We start from the raw sequence: 26,004 nt of genomic DNA, 5'->3' as shown, positions 1-26,004 counted from the left end.
CGCCACCGCCATTTAGAACATTGATTTCTAGATGATTGGTTTCGACATGTTTCTTACCTTCTATTGAGCTACTTTTCTCAAACTTGCATCACCTTTTTTATTAGACTACAATGTTAGCCCATACATGGCCTGATAACTAACTAAGAATACAAATTGTTGACATAAAGGATTTGCAATAACATAAACAAAAAAGGTCCTTTTAAGGGTTCCTTAAAATAAAAATGACACTAATATTAGATATACAAAATCTGAGTAGTTAATTGAAATGAAAAATAAAGTTAGGAAAAAAAAGAAGTAAAATCAGAAACCCTAAGATCTGTTGATAGATCATCATCCTTTTCTGTCTGTCAATCAATAACTGAACAAGAAGAGATTCTTAATAATAAAAAACACAAGGCCATATCAAAGTTGGAATGATTTAGTAAATACCAATTTTGACATCTCAAAACTGTACAAGGCTAGGCTCTTCACTGTTTGGCAGTGTGATGAAGATGGAGTAGAGTTTAAAAGTATCTCTGAGTATTGTATGGTTGATTTATGGAGGTTGAATCATCGGAATCAGAATCATTACTTTTATTCATCGGTGCAAATGCTGCCAAGACACACTATTTGTTATTTACACTATTTCATCCCCCCATTAATTAAAAGATGCAAAATAATTTAAACTAACCTTTTTCTCTCATTCTCTTTTCCCTGTCAGATTCAAATCTATCGCGAATCTGGCTCACCTTTTCCCAGGCATCATCTCCGGTGTTTCTAACAAAACCTTGGTTCTGTATTTGTGCATTCAATATATAAGCATTCTAGGAGGACAATGAACACTTACCTAGATTATTAGAACAACATGCAGGAAGCTCCAAAATTTATTTTTCCAATGCCATTTTGCTAGATTGTTCTAAATGTAGTAGGAGATATCACTGTTTAACATATTCATTACAAGAGTGGAAGTTGTACCTTAGCTCTCTCACCATCGGGCTGCCTATGCCTGAAGCATAAGAGAGGTAATCAGAAGCATATCTATGTCACATACTTTTGAAGTCACAAACTAACAGAGTTTTGAAAGATGTTAAACAGTAACATGAAATCAATAAGAATGCATATTCAGATTCTTACATCGTATCACAAGAAATTTAACCTTCTAAATTGTGGTCTCATGGAAATTTAGGCAACCTTTTGACATAAAAAAGAAGTGTTCATTTGAACGCTTATATTGTTCATCGTTTTAGTTATTAATGAAAAGTTGATCAAAAAATTCTTGTCTAGAATTCTTGTCTATAGAATTAGGCCCACTTATGCCAGCTCCTGAGAATGTTTTAAAGGTGGTACAAATAGTCTATAATGTGTTGACTATATAGAACATTATCCATCTGCTTATGCTACTTCCTGAAAATGTTAAATTGGTGGAGAAATACACGACAATTTGTTGATTGGAAGAAAGTATGTTGATTAAAGAATGAGTGATAAGAAAGTTCAATTTGTAAATTGAATATGATGAGCAATTGTGGGCACCTACATCTAAAGAATGCCTGAAATTTTGCTACATAGTTCATGGCTACAATTTGGGACAATCTCTTGATGTTTTCAAATGTTTATGGTTAGTGAAATTCTAATCTGTGTCTTCTCTGTGATTAATTTGAATATGAATGAACGACTGAACGTTGATTGCTCTAAAATTGAAGAATGGAAATATTTTCAACCTGCACATTTCAAAATCTTTAGAAAGGTCTTTCTTTCATTTCAAGCATTTCATTTTAAAAGGCAACTTCAATGTGAATTTATGAAATGATCTTTCTTGGTTTTGTTCTGTATTTGCCTTTTTATTGGGCCTTCTTTTGTGCTTGTATAAGCTATCATATCTAGTTAGGAAGGATGTTACAAAAGACATGAAATGAATATTTGACGGATTTAGACAAACCTGTATGGGGAGAAGTCCAAGTTATCATCTTCAGCAGAGTCATATCGTGAATGATCCTGACCAAGTTTCTTGGAATAGCCTTCATCCCAATAAATCCTCTCCCAGTTCTCCCTGAGCTCTTGATATAGTCCCATGTAGTTTTTGCACCAAGATTCTTGCTCCTGTCAAGTAAACTCAAATCAGTATACTACCCATGTAAACAAACACCTTTTAGTAACTCTTCATGCCCTAAAACTGAACACAATTTGAGATCCAATCCAATCATATCAGATATAGTATTTTACCGTATCCTTGAGAAGAAGGCGGGTACGGCGCATGAACTGCTCTCTTAGTTGTTTACGGCGCCTGTTAGGAATATTGTCCCTAGGAATGACGAACCTCTCTCGTAGAGGGACGTTTTCTCCAATCTCGTGCATCTCGCCGTCAACAGCCCACCATTCCGACTTCTCATCGGCCAACGCCTTCTTCCTTGCGAACGCAGCTTTTCTAGCGTCTGTTCTTGCCAACCGGAACTGAGAAGTAGCTCGTTGGAGTAAGAGAGCAGTCGGTTGGATTCGCCGCACCAGAGGAATCATTTTCTACCGTTTGATTTCTCCTCAAACCCTCCTCTTCTTCTTCAATAGTCTACTCAAACCCTGTTTCCTCCATTCAATTGAAAATGTGCCCACTTTCCCATCATAAAACAATTAAAATAAAAATCTAACCTAATGAACAAATTAATACTATAAAAAGATTTAATAATTATCATTTATTTTTTATATTTTTATTTGAATTAAAGGAGAACTTGTATAACATCGTACTGTCGTCGTGACTTTCCGCTTAAAAAAATTGAATCGGTGACATTTTAGTCTCTTAATACGACTTTTATCACTGAACTATCTTGGTGGATAATTTTTATTTAAAATTTTAAAGGTGGGTGACAAAGAGAGATGTAAAACCTAATTTTAATATATAATTAAAAAATAATTTTGATTTTAAGTTTAGTTTTCGAGTTGTAATCTTAATTCGAAAATAAGTTGAAAATTGTATTCAAATTTAAATTAGTTTCAAATTCGAGAAAATTCGATAAATTCGATTCAAACCAAAATTTAAAAACCTACATAAAAATAAATTTATTAAATATTTTGTGTGATTAAGGATTTTTTTTAAAAAACTGTCTACTTAATTATTATTGAATAATGTTAATCAATAATTTATTATATATTAAGTTTAGTCAATTTCAAAGCTTTTGTTAACTTGTTAATTTTAATCAAGTTTTTAGAATTACTTTATGGTCTAGGGACATGATCAAATTTATCAAATTTGTGAACCTTTGAAAATAATGTTGAAAAGACTTTAGAAATAAATAATTACCCATAAATTTTTTTATTATTTTTTTATGGTTACATGATACATAGTTAAGAAAACATATCAATATTATGAAAGTTGAAACTATAAATGTTAAGATGTGAATGTGAAATATGTGAATATGATGACTGAAAATGTAGAAAGTGCTAAGAATAAGATAAAATTTGGTATAATGAATGTAATAAATATATTATATATGCAAGATGAAGGGCATACTTTGACTCAACCTAATTATAGACTCCAAGTTTTCTTAAACCCTAATATAAACATGGTTAGAACTTAGAAGTCAAAATAGAATTGTCTAATTTCAATTATGAAAGTTTAGGGGCCAAATTGAATGAAACTAAGTTACGAGTTTACTTTTTTGGCAATGGGGCCAATATAACACAAAAAATAAAGTTGGGGACCAAAATGGTCTTCTTCTTTGCTTAATTAAATAAAAAGAGACCCTTTTGTATATTTACACATTATTTTCTAAAATTTTATTGTCAATATATTTTTAATAAATTAATTAGGTAGCTAAAAATTACACATATTTTAACAAATTTTGAGATTAACTCTCAAATCTTAACAAACTAATTAATTTCTACTAACAAATTTGATGCTTAAGATATATTCATTTTTTTCGATATATATTGTATTTATCTTATAATTCTTTCCCTACTATTTTTCTCTAATTAAGAAATAAATATTTTATAAATATGAACATGGATATATTTTGAAATCATGATATACTACAAATATTTTGTATGTTCTAAATATCTTACCAAATTATTTTGATAAAATTAATAGAATTTTGATTTTTAATGTACCAAAAATTTATGAATAAATTCTTTTGGCAGACTCATTCCTAAAATTAATATATATTTATTATATGCATATATAATCATAAACAAAAAAGATATAATATAATATATACAATTTATTTTAAATTTAAAATATGCATAACTTCTTTTGCCCATATAATATGGAAAATATCTATGAATATATATTGAAATTATTTTTTGCCTGTACATATAATATGGTAATATTTTCGAATAAATATTATATTTATCTTATAACTAGGTAGCTAAAAATTACACAAGTTTTAACAAATTTTGAGATTAACTCTCAAATCTTAACAAACTAATTAATTTCTACTAACAAATTTGATGCTTAACAATATATTCATTTATTTCCATATATATTATATTTATCTTATAATTCTTTCCCTACTATTTTTCTCTAATTAAGAAATAAATATTTTATAAATATAAACATAGATATATTTTAAAATCATGATATACCACAAATATTTTGTATGTTCTAAATATCTTACCAAATTAATTTGATAAAAAATTTGATTTTAATGTACCAAAATTTATGAATAAATTATTTTGGCAGACTAATTCCTAAAATTAATATATGCATATATAATTATAAACAAAAGGGATATAATATATTTATAAAATTTTGTTTATAATTATATATTAAAATATATATAAATATATATATATTTTAACTTCTTTTGCCCATATAATATGGAAAATATCTATGAATATATATTGAAATTATTTTTTGTGTGTGCATGTAAATATTTTTGAATAAATATATTTGAGTGATTCTTTAACCTAATTCCCTTTTTCTATAGAGAACAGAATACAGAGAGAAGAACAGTAATGGAGATGGTAAATCAAAGAGACATGCATGAAGAAGACGAGAGATGTAGTTCCGCCATGAATTTGACAGAGATGCCAGGTGATATACTTATTCATCTGTTTTCTATTCTAAGTTATCAAGACAGAGCAAGATTGTCATCAGTTTGTAGAAGTTTGCGATCCGTAAGTCATTCTCCGTCTTTATGGACATCAATTGATCTTCGTTCACACAAATTTGATATCTCTACTGCAAATTCCCTCTCGTCTCGCTGTGGTTTCCTTAAAAAAATCCGTATCCAAGGTCATGAATCTGCCGATGCTATGATCAATCTCAAAGCCAGGAATTTAATTGAGATAAGTTGTAACTTATGTCAGAAACTTTCCAACGTCAATCTATCTTTAATTGCAGCTAAGCATTCGTTACTTGAAAGCATATACTTAGGTCCTGAACTCTGTAATTGGATCTATGGGGATGGTATCAAAGCACTACGATATTGTCCTAATCTTAAGAAACTTTGGATTTCTGAAATTTACGGGGTTGATTCAGCTCTCTTTATTCCATTAGTTAACAATTGTCATGGTTTGGTAAATGTCGCGTTTATAGATTGTGAAAGTTTTGATTTAACAGCAATCGATGAACTTGCTAGTTTCGCATCAGTTCGATATCTTTCAATAGCTGGAGTAGAACTAAAGTCAGATTCAATTATAGAGCATTGGATTAAGTTTCCAAACTTGGTGGCTTTGGATATTTCAAGATCAAATATTATTTCAACTGATATTACTAAGTTACTTTCATGTTGTCCAAAATTAAAGGTCTTATGCGCTCTGCACTGTCCAGCTCTCGACGAAGATATCAAATTTTACCATAACATTAGAAATACCGTGGGCTTAAAGTTGATATCCAAGTTCGCTGACATACCAGCGATTTTATCATCTTTAGCGGTTAACCATACTATTATGTTATGGATTGAACAGGTTTTATCACATTCGTTTCTCCATTTAGTTGAAAGGAATATTCCTAGTATGGAAGATTTTTGGGTTAATCAAGGAGCTACTTTGTTGATTAATTGGTTAGAAAGTTCACAAGAGGATGTCCGAGAAATGGCAGCTAAAGTAATTGTAAAATTTGTAATCAATATTGGTGATATTGGTGACGATGAAAAAACAAAATATGAAAAGCGAGCAAATGCAGTGATACATGGCGGTGGAATAAGATCTCTTCTAAATCTAGCAAAATCGTCTAACGAGGGAGATCAAATAGGAGTTCGACTAGAAGTGGCTAAGGTATTTTTTATTTTTGTAAATAAAAATCCTTAGTAAAGCTTATACTGTTGTTTATTCTATCTTGTGAATGTTTACAGACAATAACAATCTTGTGTTTGGACAACACAATTTCAAATGTAATTGTAGAAGAAGGAGGTATACAACTTCTTTTGAATTGGGTTAATTCAACAAATAAAACATTATTTGAAGAGACAATTAAAGCACTAAAGAATTTGTCATTGAGGGATGCACATAATAAGGTAGTTTATAAACAAATTTTGTTATTATTTTTGTATCATTTTGACTAGTTATAACATATGAGATAATTTTTTTTTGTCTAGATCATTATTTTTGAGTGTGGTGGTCTAGAAGTTTTGATGAACCTTGTTTATAGATGGACATCTTCAAGTAAAAAAGTGTTGGTATACATTCTTAATCAAGTATCAACTTATAATCTTTAGTTTATTTTTTATTTATTCTTAATTATGTTCTTATTAATCAATCTCTCTATAGAAACATGTTCTTGTTACACTGGAAAATATGGCATCCGATGACAAAATTAGCATGGAAATCATAAAAAATGGTGGTTTAAATGCACTTGTGACACTTACTCAGGAGGAGTGCATGTCCATGGGAGTGTTGAATCAGGTGAACACTTATTATACTTTGCATTTTTTTTTTTATAAATTTCATTTTCAGTTTTAAATAGTTCTTTTTAAATGACTATTTTTTACTATCAAAATTATGTCCACTTCTTTTCCTTGATAATTTTTGTGTTTTTAATGTGTTCATAAACTAACCTTTTTTTTTCTTCAGATTATTCGTGTATTTGCTAATTTGGCGGGAATTGGGTATACCAATAACAATAATATAACATTTGAACTAGAACCAAGTCTCCTTCAAAGACTTGAACAACTTATTCGCTCACCCCTTCATGATTTCAGGTATTGATGTTCAATAAAATTTAACTTTCTATTAACACGAAAAAAAACTCATTCTATAATTTTCATATACAACACATGTTACAAAGACTCAAATTAAAAGATTACCATCAAATAAGTGTAAACTTCAAAATGGTCATAAAATTAGCATTTAAAATTCATATTAACAGTTATTTTTGATTAATTAGACAAGAAGCTGTTATTGCACTTTGGAACTGGTCTTCTAATACAAAGATTAGAGAAATAATTGTTGCACTCGATGATTTTGAAGCTTTGGTACGTAGCTTTTTTCATTTTCAAACTTTCATTACTTTTTTTCCCTTGTTTTTGTAATGATTTACAATTTTTTATGTCCTCTTTGGGATGAATATACACTAAAACATACTTGCCTCTTTGTACAGAAAACGTTACCAGTGTATAATGGAGATTTATAATGGAGATTGAGCTTTATCTAATAAACAACTAGTATGATTTTTTAATTTTTTATTTCTATATTGGTCTTTTTACCATATATTTCAGTCGTCTAATGTATCAAAATTTGTAATTAAATTTATGAATATTATCAACTTCATTCTAATTAATATTAAGTAATTACATGTCTTTGGGTGAAATGTTTCATTGATTAAGCATTTGATGAAATGAAATTTGGGAGTTTCTCCATCAGATACCATCTTATCTTAATACCAGGATAAGACAAATAAAAACCTATTACAATAAATATATATATTTTATCATAACTATACATTAAATATTTGAATCAAATATATTGCATAAACATTAAAATAATAATAAGATACAACAATATAAAACTTATTAAAATAAAATGCATATTTGATCAAAATAGTACATTATATAAACAATAAAATTAAATAAAATCTATTAAATACAAATTAAAATAAAATACATGATAGGAGAAGTAAAATTTAGCCAAACTTATCAAAAGAATGTATATATACTATTTGATTTATCTTTTAATAAGTTATAAACTAATAATACATTTTATTTATGTTTTAAGTTAGAGTTGATGTAATATATTTTATTTTATGATATATTTTTATTTAAAAAATGAAAGAAAAAATTAGGTAAATAAGAATGGACGTGTTGTGTAGCTCAACGTTTGCTCAACGTTTTGAATACGTGTATAGTATTATTATTAGTCGCATATCACCCATGAGTTCATTAAGATCGCGGACCACAATTTTTTATGTGTCCTTAAAGATGTTTCAAGAATTAGGATGTGCACGGTATGGTCGATAGGTTTGTAGAAAATTAATTTTGAGGGTTGGTTTCAATTTATTTGCTAGTTAGAAGATTAATTCTTTTATTCGTTTCAAAATATTATTTTTAAATAAAATTTGTTTTGAAAAAAATATATCAACTATGTTATATTAGCTTTGAAATTGATAGGTTAGTCTAGGTGAGCTGTCAGTAGGTAGGTTTGTACATAATTAATTTGAGGGTTGGTTTCAATTTATTTCGTTTGTTAGAAGATTAATTCTTTTATTCTTCCAAAATATTATTATTAAATAAAATTTGTTGTGAAAAATTTATATCAACTATGTTATATTAATTTTGAAATTGATAGGTTAGGTTGTTTGACAACTTGACCGTCACTAAGCTTAACAATTGAATCGTTGACTTTAATTTGACCATTTTATAAATGGTCAATTATTCAGTTGATTTTTGGTTTGGTTAAGATCGTTGGATACGGTTTAAATGGTTTGATTGTTTTTGCTTACCTTCCTAAAAGATATTTTTGTAAAACAAATATAATAATATTATAAATTCATTACATAAAATTCATAAAATAAAATTTAATATACTAGATAAAATTTAGAAAAAACAAAAAAAAAAAAACTAAAAATTAAGCAGGTAAGATAATTAATAAAAATAAATATATATAATATATATATATATTTTAATTATTATATATATATATATATTTTTATTTATGGATAGAAATAAGGTAAAATAAATATGTATAAATGTTTTTTTACATATTTTATGATGTTATTTTATATATATATATATATATATATTATATATTTATATATTATTTTATGAAATTATTATTATTATATATATAATAAGTAAATAAGGAGAGACAGTATATAATATAAATATAAAATTAATAAAGAGAGATTATATAAATATGTATATATATATAATAAATTAATAAAAAAATATAAATAATATAAAAGAAACTATGATTTAAAAAAAAAATGTTTGGAGTTTGGTACCTAATATTTTGAAATTATGATTTTTTTTTAAATAAAATAAAATATTTGGTAATTAATATTTTGAAATCTTCAAAATTTTATTATTTTATTTAAACTTATGTTTTCCATTTTTGGTGTATATATATTATAGGAGTGATATAAGAGAATGATGTTTCATCCTTGATCTTAAAAAGAAAATAATGTAAACAAATAGAAAAACTAGAAAAAATATTTTATGTTTTAAACCAGATTACACAATGATGTTTCATCCTTGATCTAAAAAAGAAAATAATGTAAAGAGAAAGAGAAACTAAAAAAAATATTTTATGTTTTAAACTAGATTACACGTCATCCTAAATCCTAACTCATTTAACCAATATGATATAAAATTATTATTATTATTATTATTATATATATATATATATATATTAAGTAAATATGGAGAGACAATATATATACTATAATATAAATATAAAATTATTAAAGATATTATATAAATATGTATATATATATATATATAATAAATTAATATAAAAAAATATAAATAACATATATACACAAATATAAAAATTATTGAGCAAATAATATTTAAAAATAATGTTATTATGAAATTATTATTATATATATATTTTGTCTATGTATGTTTATAAAAAAAAGTTAATATATATTTTCAAGAAATAAAAATAAATAAATATATATATATATATAAATTAATAAGAAAAAATTAGATATAAATATAGAAATAATTAATAAAGAGATAATTTATAAATATATATATATGAGGAGTGATAGAGAGAGGGAATTTAGTGAGGGAATGACGTGGCATCACCTTCATTGGAAAATGTAAAAGTCGGAGGAAAGAGAGAAAAAAGAGAAATTATTTGATTTTTTAATTATGCCACGTCATTCTCTCACCAAATTCCCTCACCTAATCATTTCTATATATATATATATTAATTAGAATAGAAGAGAATAACATTTATAAATTCAATATATTAAGTATATATAAATATATAAAATATTAATGAGAATATAATATAATATATATATATAATTTTTAATAAAGAAAAAGAATTTATTTATTATACTTTTTTTAAAAAAAATTGTTAAATAAAATATGAAATAATAAAAATAAATTGATAAATAAAGATATACATTTATTATATTATATATAGAGGATTATATATATACTTACGAGAGGTGGATATATATATATATATATATATATATATATATATATATATATATATATATATATATATATATATATATATATATTATACATTTTAAGAAATAAATGAGATAGAGAAAATATTTTTAATAATATTATAGATATAAATATAAAAATAAATATTGAGAAAATATAATATATATATAATATATATATATAATATATATATATATATATATAATGAGAAAAAAATAATATATAAGGAATGCCATAAATTTAGTGATTTATAGAGGGTGAGTTTAAATATTTATATATATATATTTAGTTTGATTAAAAGAAGAAGTCAAATATATATATATATATATAGAAATTATGAATTTAAAAAAAAAATTAAAAGGTTTGGTATATATATATATATATATAAATTATGAATTTTAAAAAAAAATTAAAAGGTTTGATACCTAATATTTTGAAATCTTCCAAATTTTATTATCTTATTTTAAGATATTTTTTCCAAATTTTATAGGATTTCAAAATATACTCAATTTAGTCAAATATTAAGTACAAAATAATAGGACAAAATCTCATTATTCATTCCAATTTTATAGTATATAATATACATATAATATTATAGGTATATATATATATATATATAATAGATACTTTTGATCCGTACGAAGAACAACTGTATAGAGATGGATTTGATTTCTGGAGATGAAAACCTTAGTTCATCACCAGATTGGAGTGAGTTACCTTATAATACAATTATTAATTTGTTTTCTATGCTGACTTATCGCGACCGAGCTAGTTTGTCATCTGTTTGTCGAAGATGGCGGTCTTTAGGCGCTTCTCCATGTTTATGGCAATCACTCGATCTTCGATCACACAAATTAGATATCTCAACGGCTAATTCGCTTTCGAATAGGTGTGGCTCTCTTCAAAAACTCTGGTTTGAAGGTATTGAGTCTGAGGAGGTTATAATTAGTCTCAAAGCCAATAATTTAGTTGAGTTAAACACTAACTTCAGTGATTATAATTATGCTTTCAATGTTGATGTTACTTTATCAATTATTGTAGCTAGGCATGAGATGCTTGAAACCATCCAACTCGGTCCACAATGGGGTAGACATATTAATTGTGATGGAATCAAAGCAATTGGTTTATGCTGTCCCAATCTTAAGAAACTTTGGCTTTATAGTGTTAATTACATTAGGTCAGAAGCCATTCATACTCTAGCTAGCAATTGTCAACGTTTGATAAATGTCGCCTTCATGGATTGTTCGGGGTTAGATTTTGAAGCGCTGACGAATATAGTTTCGGTTCGATTTCTTTCTCTTGCTGGATCAGATAAACTGGAGTCAGATGAAGTTATTGAGCAGTTGATTAAGTTTCCAAACTTGATAGCTTTGGATGTTTCTAGAACAAAAATTAATTCAAGGGGTATTTCTAAGTTACTCTCCTGTTCCCTTACATTAAAAGTTTTGTGTGCTATAAAATGTCAAGCTCTTGAAAATGATACCAATTTTAACCCTAACAATGTCATGGGTATAGAGTTGATAACCATGTTGACTCGCGTACCCGTACCTATGTCGTTGTCTCCGGCTCTTAACCATGAAGATAATGTTATGGCATGGATTGAACAAGTCTTATCGCATTCAATCATTCAAATAATTGAATCAACACTTTCACAAGTTGGATTTTTTTGGGACAACCAAGGAGCACATTTAGTGACCTATTTATTAAAAAGTTCACAAGAAGATGTCCAAGAGAGAGCAATTAGAGTACTTGCAAAATTCTTGATTATTGATGAAGAAGAAAAATCATTATATATTGGTCGATCAAATGCAATTGTAGACGGCGGTGGAATAAAATTTCTTTTAAATTTAGGGAAATCGTCTAACGAGAATGTGCAAATAGATGTGGCTAAGGTAATATATTTAATTTAGTTTCGAACATACTTTTTATGTTGTCGAAAGATTTTGTTAATTATTTTCAAAAATTATAATTACAGGTGATATTTATTTTGGGTTGGGATTACACAATTTCAAGTGTAATTGGAAAAGAAAGAGGTATACAAGTTTGTTTTAACATGGTTAATTCAAGAAATAAAATAGTAGTTGAAGAGACTACTAGAGCACTAAAGAGTTTGTCTGAACTTGATGCAAATAAGGTAATATACAATTATTTTTAATTAAAAAATATTTTGATTAATTAAAATTTTATAATATATGAGTTTTATTTTTCTAGATCATTATTTGTGAGTGTGGTGGTATAGATGTTTTGATCAGCCTTCTTTACAAATGGTCAAATTCAAGTCAAATTAGTAAGAGGGTGTTGGTATATAATCTTCTCTATTCTCACTAAATTTTATTTTTACTAATTTACTCTTTACTATTTTCTTATAAGAATTTCTCTACAGAAAAATGTTGCTGAAACATTAGCAAACATGGCATCTGATGAAAAAATAAGCACTGAGATTATTAAAAATGGTGGTTTAAAGGCACTTTCAATCCTTACTCAGGAGTGCATGTCTAGTTCAGTGTTGGAAAAGGTTGCTGGTTAATTGTTAGATTATTAAAATAAATTAGTTTTTTTTTGCTAGACTAATGCATAATGGTATAAATATTATAGATGTTTAATATATACTATAATTTTTTTTCAGGCTGTTCTGGCATTTGCTAATTTGGCGGGAATTGGGTATTCGAATTGTGAAAACATAGAACTAGAACATGGTCTCTTTCAAAGACTCGAACAACTCATCCTCTCGCCCCTCGATAATGTGAGGTATTGATATTCAATTACATGCAACACGTGTTTTATAAATAAAAATTAAAAGAATTAAGTTAACTTTATATTCTTTGTAAATTTGTGAATGTTATTTTTGGTGTATACAGACAAGAAGCTGCTATTGTACTTTGGAACTTGTCTTCTAATGAAAATATTCTAGGATTAATTCAAACACATGATTTACTTGGAGCTTTGGTATGTAAATTTTCATGATAGTTATTTCATTGTTTTAATTGATATTTTTGTTAAGGTTTAATGATAATTTTAATGTTCTTTATAGTGGGATCAATATAGTTGGTGGATATGAACTGAGAAAAGATTGACAAAATGACAATGAAGATAGTTGGTGGATATGAACTCAAGGGAAGAATGAAAAATATGAAAAAGAACTCTTTTCCAAAATTGCTACAAGGATAACTTTTTTCATGTCGAGTTTTCTCTCTTATTTTCATTTTATGAAGTTAGTTAATACACTTAATTTATTTATGTAGACAATGACCTATTAATGGATGCAAACATTCAATCATTGTCACAAGGATTTAGTTATTGAGATGATGGCTCTTGGTACAGACTTATTAGCAACAATAAAGAACTTGAATTTAGAAAAAATAATGCTTAAGATGACAAAAAAGAATAGAAGGATGAATTTTTTTCTAAACAAAACTTTTTAATTATGTCATATCTACTAACTATAAGAAAATTATATTAACCATTTTATATGGAAGTCTTAAATTTTTAAAGGTAACATGCTATCTATAACAAATGATAAAAACAATTTAAATGGAAACTAATTAGGTGATACTTGCTTGCACTATGCTCAAGTTTGCTTGAAATGCTTCTCCAAAAACAACCACGAAATTCAACGGCGATTTTAAACAAGTAATATGAAAAATAAGTAAAGAAAATGCAAAAAGATAACTCACATGTAATAGTTTATGATATCTCACCAATGGTATCATGAGATGAAAATCTATACTAAATTTCACTATACATAAATTGTGATAAATATATTAAAAGTTCAACCAAAAAACATTAGAGTATCTAATTCAAGTGGTTATACTAGGAATAGACCACACATAGTATGTTAGACGAACAAAATACAATAAATTATAAATACTTAAACATATATTTTAAAAAACTATTAATTTTTAAAAAAATTAATTAAAAAAAGGAAAATAAATATCATTTAAAATAAATTATATATATTAAAATAAATACAATATAATAATAAAGCAACAATTCAAAATTTTAACTAATAATTACATAATAACAAAAGTTAATTTATCTTTTTCAAATACAGAATAAAGAAAATATCAAATATATTTTTTTTACGTGATTTTTAAATTTGAAATATATATATATATATATATAATATAAAATATTTATTAAATTGTTACTATTTTTAATTAAATAAAAAATAATAATAAAATCCAAAATGTAAAAAGGAATTAACAAAATAATAAAATGTTATTAAATATAATTATCATAATTTATTTTATTATTTTAATATAATTTGTTTAAAATTATAAAATAAATTAATTATAACATGTTATTTTTAAAATTTTAAATTAAATTATATATTTTTTATATTTTTAATAAAATTAGATATTATTTTTAATATTTTATATTAATCTATACAAAATATTAAAAGACCTTAATTAATTACTGAAATATATTAAAAAATTTAATTTAGTCAATTTTAAAATTATATAATAGCATTTTTTTAACTTATCATTACCCAAATTCATTATCCATATCGTTTTTCATATATAAAAATCAATATTTATTTTAATATAATAACAAAAAAAACTAGTCTATATGTAAATTTGAATTTAATTATATGATTTTAGAAATTAAAAAGAAAATAAATGTTAAAATAGGATCAAGATACAATTAAGACCGCATAATAACAATTAATTTTTATATACTTATAATTTAATATACTTTATAAATTTTATTTATTCTCTATCTATTATTACTCTATTAAAAATATATAAATAAATAAATTAATTTATTATATATTTATAAATAAAAAAAAAGAAATAATTAGTAAAAGTTTTTATATTTAATATTTTATTTATATATATATATTTATTAATTATTATAAGTAATTTAATTTATTTATATTATAAATTTTAATGTGTTTATTTAATAAAGAATTTTGATAATTATTAATTTATATTGAAAAAAAAATAGTTATAAAGGAGAGAAATTATAATGGGTTTCATAAGGATTGAATGATTCCGAGTGCAAGATTCATTTCATTATTAAATCAAAATATTTAATCGCAGAAATAAAATTATAGTTCTAAATAAATAAAGTATGTTCTCAAATCTCATATGCCCGAAGAGATCAGAAAGAGATGAATCGGGCGAGTAAAATGAAAGGTGAGAAATGAATGTAGCAAACGAAGAAATTGCCTCAAAACATGAAGAGTCTTAGGACAGAGTGCGTTTGCATAGATAAGAGAGAGATGTTCCAGTAGAATAAGGGCCTGAAGAATCAGCAGATCAGATTCAGGCGAGTGATACTGGGATTGTGATTTCATATCGCAAGTTGAATTCATCGATAATTGAATGGACAGTTCATTTCTCTGTATCCACTCAAGAAGCTGACTTGCATATAAACCCTAAATTACTTCAAAAACCCTAAAATCATGTGTATCTGATGAGGGAATGAGAGAGATAGAATATATATAGTGTTTGCAGAGGCGAGATGAAACTAGGGTTTCGCAACATATGATGAACGGAGGCCCAAATATAATTACTGGACCGACCGAGCCCATAAACAAAAAATAAATAATGATGACCTCTATACTTTCAGTTTTGAAACGTAATGTTGATTGTTGAGTGTCTTTTGATATGTATAATCCTTCCAGTTTTTTTTATTATTATTTTGATTATTCAATTTATTTGTTAAAAATTTAAAAATGTTTAAATGTTTGATTTTATTTATCCATAGTAATTATTTGACGTTAATGTAGAAACATATTATACAATTAATTAAGGCTTATTTAAACTTTATGGGTCAAAATTAACGGTGAGTTTTATATAATAATAAAATAAGAGGAGTGATAGAGTGAGGGAATTTGGTGAGGGAATGACGTGGCATCACCTTCATTGGTTGGAAAATGTAAAAGTGGGAGGAAAGAAAGAAAAAAGAGAAATTATTTGATTTTTTCATCGAATAAGATTATGGCACGTCCCTCACCAAATTCCCTCCCCTAATCATTTCTCATAAAATAATACAAAATTAATTAAAAAAAAATCATCAAATTGTTTAATTATTAAATATTTTTGTTATTATTCATTTTTATTTGAAAGTGAGAATGCAATAACGAATGTTTAAAATAATGAGTTTGGCATCAACAAAATCACATGGATTTGGGATGCCTTATAATTCCAAAATGAAGAACAAGATTAAGTTGAAAAGAGTCTACTTGTGTTGCATTCAACATTAACCTGAAATGTCGGGTCAGCCCGACAATTCATCTTTTGCTACTTGTTTTATCGAAAGATATTTTGTTTGGATATGTTCTTTGTGTTTTTAATTAATTGTTATATTATTAATTAAGTTCGTCGTGTATTTATTATCGTGTTAATATGTATAATCCGTTATATAAAAAATCGTTCGTTCCGACAGGGTTATGATTCTGACCGACCTGAGCCGGCGTCTTCCCACACACCTTGACTACGTCAGCAATGATGTCAGAATCCAGGATTCTATTATCTCCCCCACCTAGTGCCGTTGGCCCCCCTAAAGGGTTATTTTATATGAATGCCTTGCATGTTCTTTGCAATACTCCCTCAACCTTTCTTGCCTCCAAAGTGGATTCATCTCATCTCCACCTATTAAATGAATTCGAATATAGAAGAAGATAAATCTCATATTCAAAAGTTACATAGTAATATATATATACTTGATTGACTGCAGGAGGGATGCTAGCAATGGTTAGAATTTGGCGAAGTTTGTCTATGGAGAAATTGCTAACCCCGATGGACATCGCAAGACCTAGCTTGACCGTCTCCTCCATTGCCTCCCACAAGCACTTCATGTCCAAAGGCAGGCACTATTATCTCTCTCGGTATGGTCCAATGCTTCCCGAGTCAGAGTCAGTCCTAATGGCCAATGTATTAAATACAAATCAACATAGTCCATTTCAAGCTTCCTGAAAATGCATGGGGAAATGTAAGAGTTTCTTGTTACAAAACCTAAAAGTGAGCGAGAGATTTAAGAATATGTTATTTCAATAGGAATATCACATCGTGTCACCTAAACTCAAAATTTGTATGTCTATCGATCTTTCTTCCTCCCTCTGTAGCAGGCTCATTTGGTAGCAGAGGATCTCAAATACTGTCTATTTGCATTGGTTTTCTGAACATTCTAAGTATATATATAGAGAGACTGTAGAAGAATAATTATTATTATTTGTTTTAATATAGTGTTTTTTACAGCTCATTCGGATGAGAGAAGTTTAAAAAATAACTAATAATTAATTAATGTGAACATTATAAGTAGGACTCAATTAATTGTATTATCTAGTTGTCCAACTTTTTAAAACTAGCATAATCCGTATTTTTGTACAATTTGTATATATAAAATATTATTTATTTATAAATATTTTAGATAAAATTAATATTATTTAAATTTAATTAATTTAAAATTAATTTTAATTCGAAAAAAATTAAGTTTAATATAAATTTAATACTAATATATATTTTAGAGTAATGACAGGGGACACGAATCTGGGGCACGAAAATCCGTCGAATATTGGATATTCGGTTTAATCACATAATATTCTCTTCTCTCTCTGTTATTAATTCTATCCCACTAATTAATTTATCTCTTCCTTTTACGAACTAATTAATCTATTGTCTCGCCTAATCTATTGTCTAGAGTATATTTAGGGCTTTTGATTTTCTCGCCTAGAGTATATTTAGGGTTTATGGTTTGGGTATATGGTATATGGTCTAAGGTTTAAGTTGGAAGAAAGAAAAATAAATTAATTAATTAGTAAATATTTAATGTGAGATTTTATTTTTAATTATTTTTTTTCAACCTTAAACCCTACATCCTAAACCTTAAAACATAAACTGCATCCCCCTTCTAGCTTAGCGGAAAAAGAGGTGGATACGAACCCTAAGTTCCTAAGAGAGTGAGAATAATTAATTAACAAGAGGGAGGAGAGAATATTCTGTGATTAAACCGAATATCCAATATTTGCGGACTTTCGCAGCCCCAGACTATCATTACTCTATATTTTATTCTTTCGGTAAACCACCCGCCAATTTTAGTCGACCTCAATTGATGACATACCTCTTATCTCTCGTCAAATTCAACCACTAACCTCCAATTGACCATCATCTTATAACTCACACTTTTTATATGCCTCTTTATCCTTTTGGCAAACCATCCACTAACCCTAATCTTGTGACTCACATTTTTTTATATGCCTCTTTATCCTTCGACAAACCATTCACCAATTTTAGTCGACCTCACTTTTACTATCACTTCAACAAATTAACAACCAATTTTAATTGATCAAACACATCTTATCTATCGTCAAAACCCAACCACTAACCCCAACTGACCATCATCTTGTAACTCACACTTTTTAATGTCTCTTTATTCACTCGGCAAATCATCTATTAACCATAATCTTGTGACTCACATATTTTTGTATATGCCTCTTTATCCATCGACAAACCACTCACTAACTTAGTCGACCTCTCTTTTAATTCCATTTTAACAAATCAATAACAAATTCCAATTGATCATAGAACTCTTATTCAATGTCAAATCAACCACTAATCCCCAATTTTCCTCATCTTATGACTCACATTTTTTATATGCTTCTTTATTCCTCAACCGACAAATAACCCACTATCTAATCTCCATCTCGTGACCTCACACTTTCAAATGCTCGTCAAACTAACCAATAATTTCGAATTCACACTTAACAAACCACCACCCAACCTCCATCTCATGACCGAGTTCGAGTCGAGCTCGAGCCAACTCGTTTAATATTCGACTTGAGCTTGACTTTGACCGAGTTCGAGTCAAGCTGAGTCGACTCGTTTAATATTCAGGTCGAGCTCGAGTTCATATAATACTGGCTTGATGGCTTGTCGAGCTTTTTTGAGCCTAATAATATATAATATATCTATTTATTTATTTTAATATTAAAACATAAAATCTAAAACAAATATTTTTTCTTCACTCTCTTTTCAAAGTTCATATAGTAGGCCCACAATTCACATTATTATATCTTATGACCCATAAGTTAAAAAGAAAAACCCTAATTCCCTAATGCATTATCATATTATACGCGACTTTTCATATTCACTATTTTTATTACTTATTCACAAGAGTTCTTCATTTTTCTTCGTATTATCTCTCATTTACTTAATTTCTCTAGCTCATTCACAAAGTTTTTTCATATCTCTATATTATCTCGCATTTATTCAAATAACATGCACAAAACAGACATTGCTAGGAAATCGACTAGAGACAAGGAGTTGAGGAAGTAACTAGCGATGAAGGCAGCTATAAAATCTTCTACAGCTAACAGAGGTGTGAAGAAGCCTCACAAGTTTCTCCAAGAACAGTTGTTTTGAGAGAGATCCGTAAGTACCAAAAGAGTATGAAGCTTTTGATCCGTAAACTTTCATTCCAAAGATTTGTTTGGGAGATTGCACAAGATTTCAATACCAATATGAGATTTTAGAGCTCCACCATAATTGCTCTCTAGGAGAAAGTTGATGCTTATTTAGTTAGTCTATTTGAAGATACTAATCTCTACATCAAATGAGTGACTATTATTCCTAAAGATATTCAACTTGCGAGATGTATTCGTAGTGAGAGACTTAGAGATCTTATAAGTGTTTAATAATTATGTTAAAAGTCATGTTTTTGTCAACTATCAACTAGTTTCTCTCAATAAACTCCACTTAAAATGTGTACTATGGCTTTGTTAGATCGATATATTATGTTATTTATTATTGATTATTAAATATGGATTTGCTTTAATTGATTTTTTATTTTAAAATATTATACTTTTAATGTTGAATGAGTATGAAAGTTTGATATTTTCATTTTGAAAATAAATTTTGATTTGAATTCAAGTTTGAATTCGAGCTTGAAAATTTAATATTAGTTCAAGCTTTTTAGTCGAGCCGAGCTTGTAGATAAATAGTCAAGTTGAGCTCGAGCTCGAATTAATAAACTCATTCGTGCTTGAGTTTGAATCGAGCTAATTATAAATAATTAATCGAGTCGAGCTCGAGCTCGGTTTGACTCATTTGCAGCTCTATGATCATGACCTCAAACTTTCAAATGCTCGGTAAACCAACCACTAGTTCTGACCTTATACTTTTAAATGCATTGTATCATTTGTTTAAAAGTTGCGCAATCATATATCATAGTCAAAATGCATTCTTGAAAATCTAATTTGCATTTTTGGGATTCAAACCCTAGTTTTGAGATTGTTGAAATAGTTTTATTATTTTGTGTATGTATAAATATTTTGTATTTAATATTATTATCAATTAGTTAATTTTTATATTAATCAAAAATTATTTATACTCGAAAAATAGAGAAAATAATTAGAAAAGAAAAATTAATTATTATTATTTACATTAAAATTATTGATGAAAAATAAAATAATATATATAAGGTAACTACATTAAATAAATATATATATATATATATATATGAGTAATGATAGGGGGAGCGAAAAATTTGTAGCGAATAGGCAGCGAAGTACGTGGAGTGCTGATTCATTATTTATTTATTTCTCTTTTATATTTATTAATAATATTCTCTCTTCTTATTAATTACATTTTCTCCCCCTCTCTCTTAAATAAGACGCATTCAATAAAAATATTAATTTTTTATTATTAAAAAATACTTAATAATTTATCTCTTTAATTTTTATTATTATAAATATTTTTTTTTAAATTATTGTAAATGTCACTATAAACACGCATTTTTATTATTTTTCTCTCTAAATAATTTGTTTTATTTTATTTATTGAAAAATATAAATTTTATTTTCAATAATTAAAAAGACTCAAATTAAAATAAATAATAATTAATTGTGTTAATTAAAATTTATATATAAGAGAATAAAAAATCTATTTTTTTTAATCGTTGATTGAGTTTTTTATTCTCTTATATATAAATTTTAATTAACACAATTAATTATTATTTATTTTAATTTGAGTCATTTTTATTATTGAAAATAAAATTTATATTTTTCAATAAATAAAATGAAACAAATTATTTAGAGAGAAAAATAATTAAAATGCGTGTTTATAGTGACATTTACAATAATTTTAAAAAAAAAATATTTATAATAATAAAAATTAAAGAGATAAATTATTAAGTGTTTTTTAATAATAAAAAATTAATATTTTTATTGAATGCGTCTTATTTAAGAGAGAGGGGGAGAAAATGTAATTAATAAAAGAGAAAGAATATTATTAATAAATATAAAAGAGAAATAAATAAATAATGAGTCAGCATGTCTAATCAGCACTCCACGTAGTTCGCTACCCCATTCGCTACAAATTTTTCGCTCCCCCTATCATTAGGAGAGAAAAAAATATTTATTAAAAAAATAATGACATGGATGATTTAGGTGAATTTAAATTTTAAACATCATTATATTACATGTTTTGGGATTGGAACACTTGACTTTCAAATGTTAACACTTTAACCGCTAAAGTATTTAAAATTTTGAATATAAAATGTGAACAGTTTAATTTTTCATTTTGTATATATATATTTAGTATTTAATATTATTATAAATTAGTTAATTTTTATATTAATTAATTTTTTTATATTTATAATTATAAAGAAAATATTATATATATATGATGAGAGAAAAATGTATGATAATAAAATGTATTTATATAAGATTAATAATAAAAAATAATATAATATATACATATTTATATATATATATATATATATATATTATATATATATATATTTAATATATATATTATTGATAAAAAAAAATATGTATTTTATATGATTAGTGAGAATATATATAATAATTAATGAGAAAAAAATAATTAAAAATAATTAATTATTATTATTTATTAATCATATATATATGAGATAAATAATATATGATAAAAGATAAAATGTATTTATACAAAATTAATGATGAAAAAATAATATATATATATATATATATATATAAAAGGTAAATATATTTATTATATATATACATTATATATATAAATTATTGATAAAAAAAATATATATTTTATATAATTATTAAGTATATATATAATATAATATAATATAATATATTAAGAGAGAAAATAATATAGAAAGAAAGATTAGATATTATGATTTATATTTATAAATATATATATATATATATATATATATATATATATATATATATATATATATATATTATAGTGTTATTATAAAAAAAAAAAGTTAATTAAAAAAAAAAGAGTATGAATATATATTTATTTATCAGGAAAGATAATTTACCTTATGATAATTTAAATTTTAAACATTATTTTATATATTTATATATATATATATATAATTTAAATGTAGAGTTGAATGAATTACAAAAATATTAGTTCTCTAGTGTTTATTGTGTTAGGATCTAGTGGGACCGGGGTTGGCCGGTTATCGCGTCTCACTCAAAGAGTGGTGATTAATCCGGTTAAAGATTAACACCGGGGTTTCAATACTACACAAACTGTCACAAACCCTTGAACAAAGTTCAAGCGCAGAAGTGGTTTGTTTCAAGTTGAAGCAGCACACACACACGGAATAGGCAGGACCGAATTTGAATACGACAGGTTTGGAGATTGTTGGGTCGGTTTAGGAACTTAGTGATTCGGTTGGAGCGGTATTAGTCGGTTAGTGCGGATCGGTTATAAAGTAAAGCAGGCAGAAAGTAAGTAACAAGACAGGTTTTTATGGATGTTCGGAGATAAAACTCTTACGTCACCCCTTCCTCTCGAAACCGCGAGAAGAATATTCACTAAGGAATACAAACACAATTCGATCGAGACTTATTTCCTGCTCGATAACACTCGTACAATTTTAACCGAAATTGTAGAATACACTTCAAATAAGCGCTTTAAGCTTTCTAGAGATAGAACACAATATTGAGAATTCAGAACATGTAACACCCTTAAAAATCCCCGCATTTACTCCTCTTCAGCTCCTTCTTTTATAGGTGAAATGTGTCAACGGTCACATTTCATTTCCTTGAATCTGATTGGTTGAGCAGAGGTTCAGTGATTCAGACCTGGCGGTCTAGTCTTCCAGTGTAGGTCAAACCGGCTAGGTTTGTCTTTTACTCAATATGGCAACTGTCGGTTGGACAGTTGTCTGTACTTGGAAGATTGCCTTTCTGATTTATCCTGAAGTAGAAAGATCTTGTAGGACGGTCTTCTGCAGCCTGCAGACTTTCCTCAGACTTGTATGAATGTGGCAATGTTCAGTCTGTTCCTTCGGTATCATTCTCAACAAATACTCGAAGTGTCTTTTTATGCTGGTCGGTTATGTATGTTAACCGGATCACTTCCGGTTTTTCCATTAGCTTCTGAGTGACCGATCTTGACTTTCTTGTGCGGTCATGTTTCTGGTAGGTTTAATTGCTTGACCGGTTGAGTTTCTTAACCGGTTAAGTAATTTGACCGGTTCGGTTCTTTGCCTATTCCTGCATGGGAAGTTTGTTTGTGTTAAGTTCTATTAACCGGTCTAATTTTATCTAACATATTGACACAATTTTTATGAGTCTGATAATTTTCGACACGATACGAAAAAATGACATTGACCGAACACAAAAAAATAGGTTAGGGTCATGTATTTTTTTGTTCGGTCAAAATTATGTCGACCTGTTTAACCTGATTAATAAACATGTCAAAATATGGTTGACCTGACACTACCCAAAATAGACCTGATAACCGGTTTATAAGTTTCTTTTGTTGAGTTTTGTATTATTCTTTTTTATTCACTCACTCATTTTTTTTATATTTTTTTTAAGTATATTAATTTGTTATTTAACTTTATTTTTATTTTGTATTGATGTCATTTTAATTTAAAATAAAGAGATGTGAATTAATTGCATCGGGTTTGATTCTAGTTGAGTTAGGTAAGTTAGGTCAAATAGGTCAAATTCAGGTCAATCACAAATAAACAAGTCATGTTTATGTTAAAAATTTTAACCCAAATTACTAAACATGTCAGATATAGATAAGAATCGTTTAACTAGCTAATTTGCCAAACTTGATCCGGCCAACCTGAAACTTACCTAAATTACTGCCCCTAATTTATATATATATATATATATATATATATATATATATATATATATATATATATATATATATATATATATATATATATATATATATATATATTTCTATAATTCCAGAAGTTATATATATATATATAATTATTTGTCTTTCTATCTTTTAAAAAAGTCTCACCACAATCATCCGCGTTAACAAGCTAATTTTTTTCCTAATAATTATATATATATATATATATATAATAAAATTATTTCAACAATCTCAAGTGAGTTAACGGTTAAATTGTTCACATTTCATGCTTAAGACTAGGGTTTGAATCTCAAAACATGCAAATTTAAATTTTCAAGAATGCATTTTTTACTATAATATATGGTGACGCAACTTTTAAACAAAGGATACGAGGCATCTGAAAGTGTGAGGTCGGAATTAGTGGTTGGTTTGACGAGCATTTAAAAGTGTGAGGTCACGAGATGGAGGTCGGGTGGTGGGTGGTTTGTCGAACGAGAGGATAAAGAAGAATATGAAAAAGTGTGAGTCACAAGATGATGGTCAATTGGAGGTTAGTGGTTGGTTTGACATTGGATAAGAGGTATGTGATTAATTGGGATTGATTGTTAATTTGTTGAAGTGGGAGTAAAAGAGAAGTCGACTAAGATTAATGAGTGTTTTGTCAAGGGATAAAGAAGAATATGTGGGGATAAAGAGACATAAAAAAGTCTGAGTCACAAGAAGAGGGTCAGTTGAGGGTTAATGGTTGAGTTTTAACGATGAATAAGATGTGTGTAATCAACTAAGATATATTATTGATTTGTTTAAGTTAGAGTAAAAGAGAGGTCGATTAAGATTGATTAGTGATTTGTCGAGGAATATAAAGAAGCATATGAAAAAGTGTGAGTCACAAAATTAGGGTCAGTGGGTGATTTGCTGAGAGGTTAAAGAGACATATGAAAACGTGTGAGTCACAAGATGATGGTCAATTGAGGGGTTAACATTAAAGTTTAAATTAAAATTAATTTTTACAAATTAAACCCAATTTTAAATTAATTAAATTTGAATAATATTAATTTTATCTAAAATATTTATAAACAAATAATATATTTTTATCCGTACATATGAACGAAATTCGGACTAATTATATTAATCTCTTAATAACCTAAGGATTGATTATTTAATAATAACTTATACATAATTAAATTGAATAAATAATTTGTATCCTCACTATTCACCAAACTTGTTCTCTACCAATAGATAAGGTTTACATCGATCTTGCTATCAATTAATAAATTTTCTGTGTTCTTGCTACGGTTTCTAGCTACCATTTGTAAATGATTTAATGTAAATTATTTATTTTTAAAATTGAGAAAATATAAAATAAAACAGAGCTTAATTTTTTTATTTTATTTTTGATAAAAAAAAATTAATTCT

The 26,004-nt window shown here is 26.6% G+C and overlaps 3 protein-coding genes across 3 annotated transcripts; 2 read left to right on the top strand and 1 right to left on the bottom strand.

The window, feature by feature from the left end:
• Positions 1-202: 202 nt before the first annotated feature.
• LOC124931486 lies at positions 203-2,571 on the bottom strand. The gene is made up of 5 exons (XM_047471965.1): positions 2,200-2,571; positions 1,916-2,076; positions 955-985; positions 671-773; positions 203-592 (listed from the first exon to the last, which is right to left on the bottom strand). The coding sequence occupies exons 1-5, from the start codon at positions 2,488-2,490 to the stop codon at positions 504-506; spliced, it is 675 nt and encodes a 224-aa protein (XP_047327921.1). The 5' UTR covers positions 2,491-2,571; the 3' UTR covers positions 203-503.
• Positions 2,572-5,857: 3,286 nt separating this feature from the next.
• On the top strand, positions 5,858-7,333 carry LOC124933057 (protein ARABIDILLO 1-like). Its single transcript, XM_047473782.1, has 5 exons — positions 5,858-6,183; positions 6,261-6,422; positions 6,504-6,584; positions 6,676-6,810; positions 6,979-7,333. Exons 1-5 carry the CDS (start codon positions 5,923-5,925, stop codon positions 7,111-7,113), a joined length of 774 nt encoding a protein of 257 aa, XP_047329738.1. The 5' UTR covers positions 5,858-5,922; the 3' UTR covers positions 7,114-7,333.
• A 3,855-nt stretch (positions 7,334-11,188) lies between these two features.
• Positions 11,189-13,587, top strand: LOC124929960 (protein ARABIDILLO 2-like). Its single transcript, XM_047470336.1, has 6 exons — positions 11,189-12,421; positions 12,505-12,663; positions 12,913-13,044; positions 13,156-13,277; positions 13,388-13,475; positions 13,561-13,587. Exons 1-6 carry the CDS (start codon positions 11,189-11,191, stop codon positions 13,585-13,587), a joined length of 1,761 nt encoding a protein of 586 aa, XP_047326292.1.
• The last annotated feature ends 12,417 nt before the right edge of the window (positions 13,588-26,004 follow it).

The sequence above is a fragment of the Impatiens glandulifera genome, chromosome 3 (assembly GCF_907164915.1).
Source record: "Impatiens glandulifera chromosome 3, dImpGla2.1, whole genome shotgun sequence".
Taxonomy (NCBI): domain Eukaryota; kingdom Viridiplantae; phylum Streptophyta; class Magnoliopsida; order Ericales; family Balsaminaceae; genus Impatiens; species Impatiens glandulifera.
Note: the sequence above shows the minus strand (reverse complement) of the source record. Positions and strands in the feature narration are given on the sequence as shown.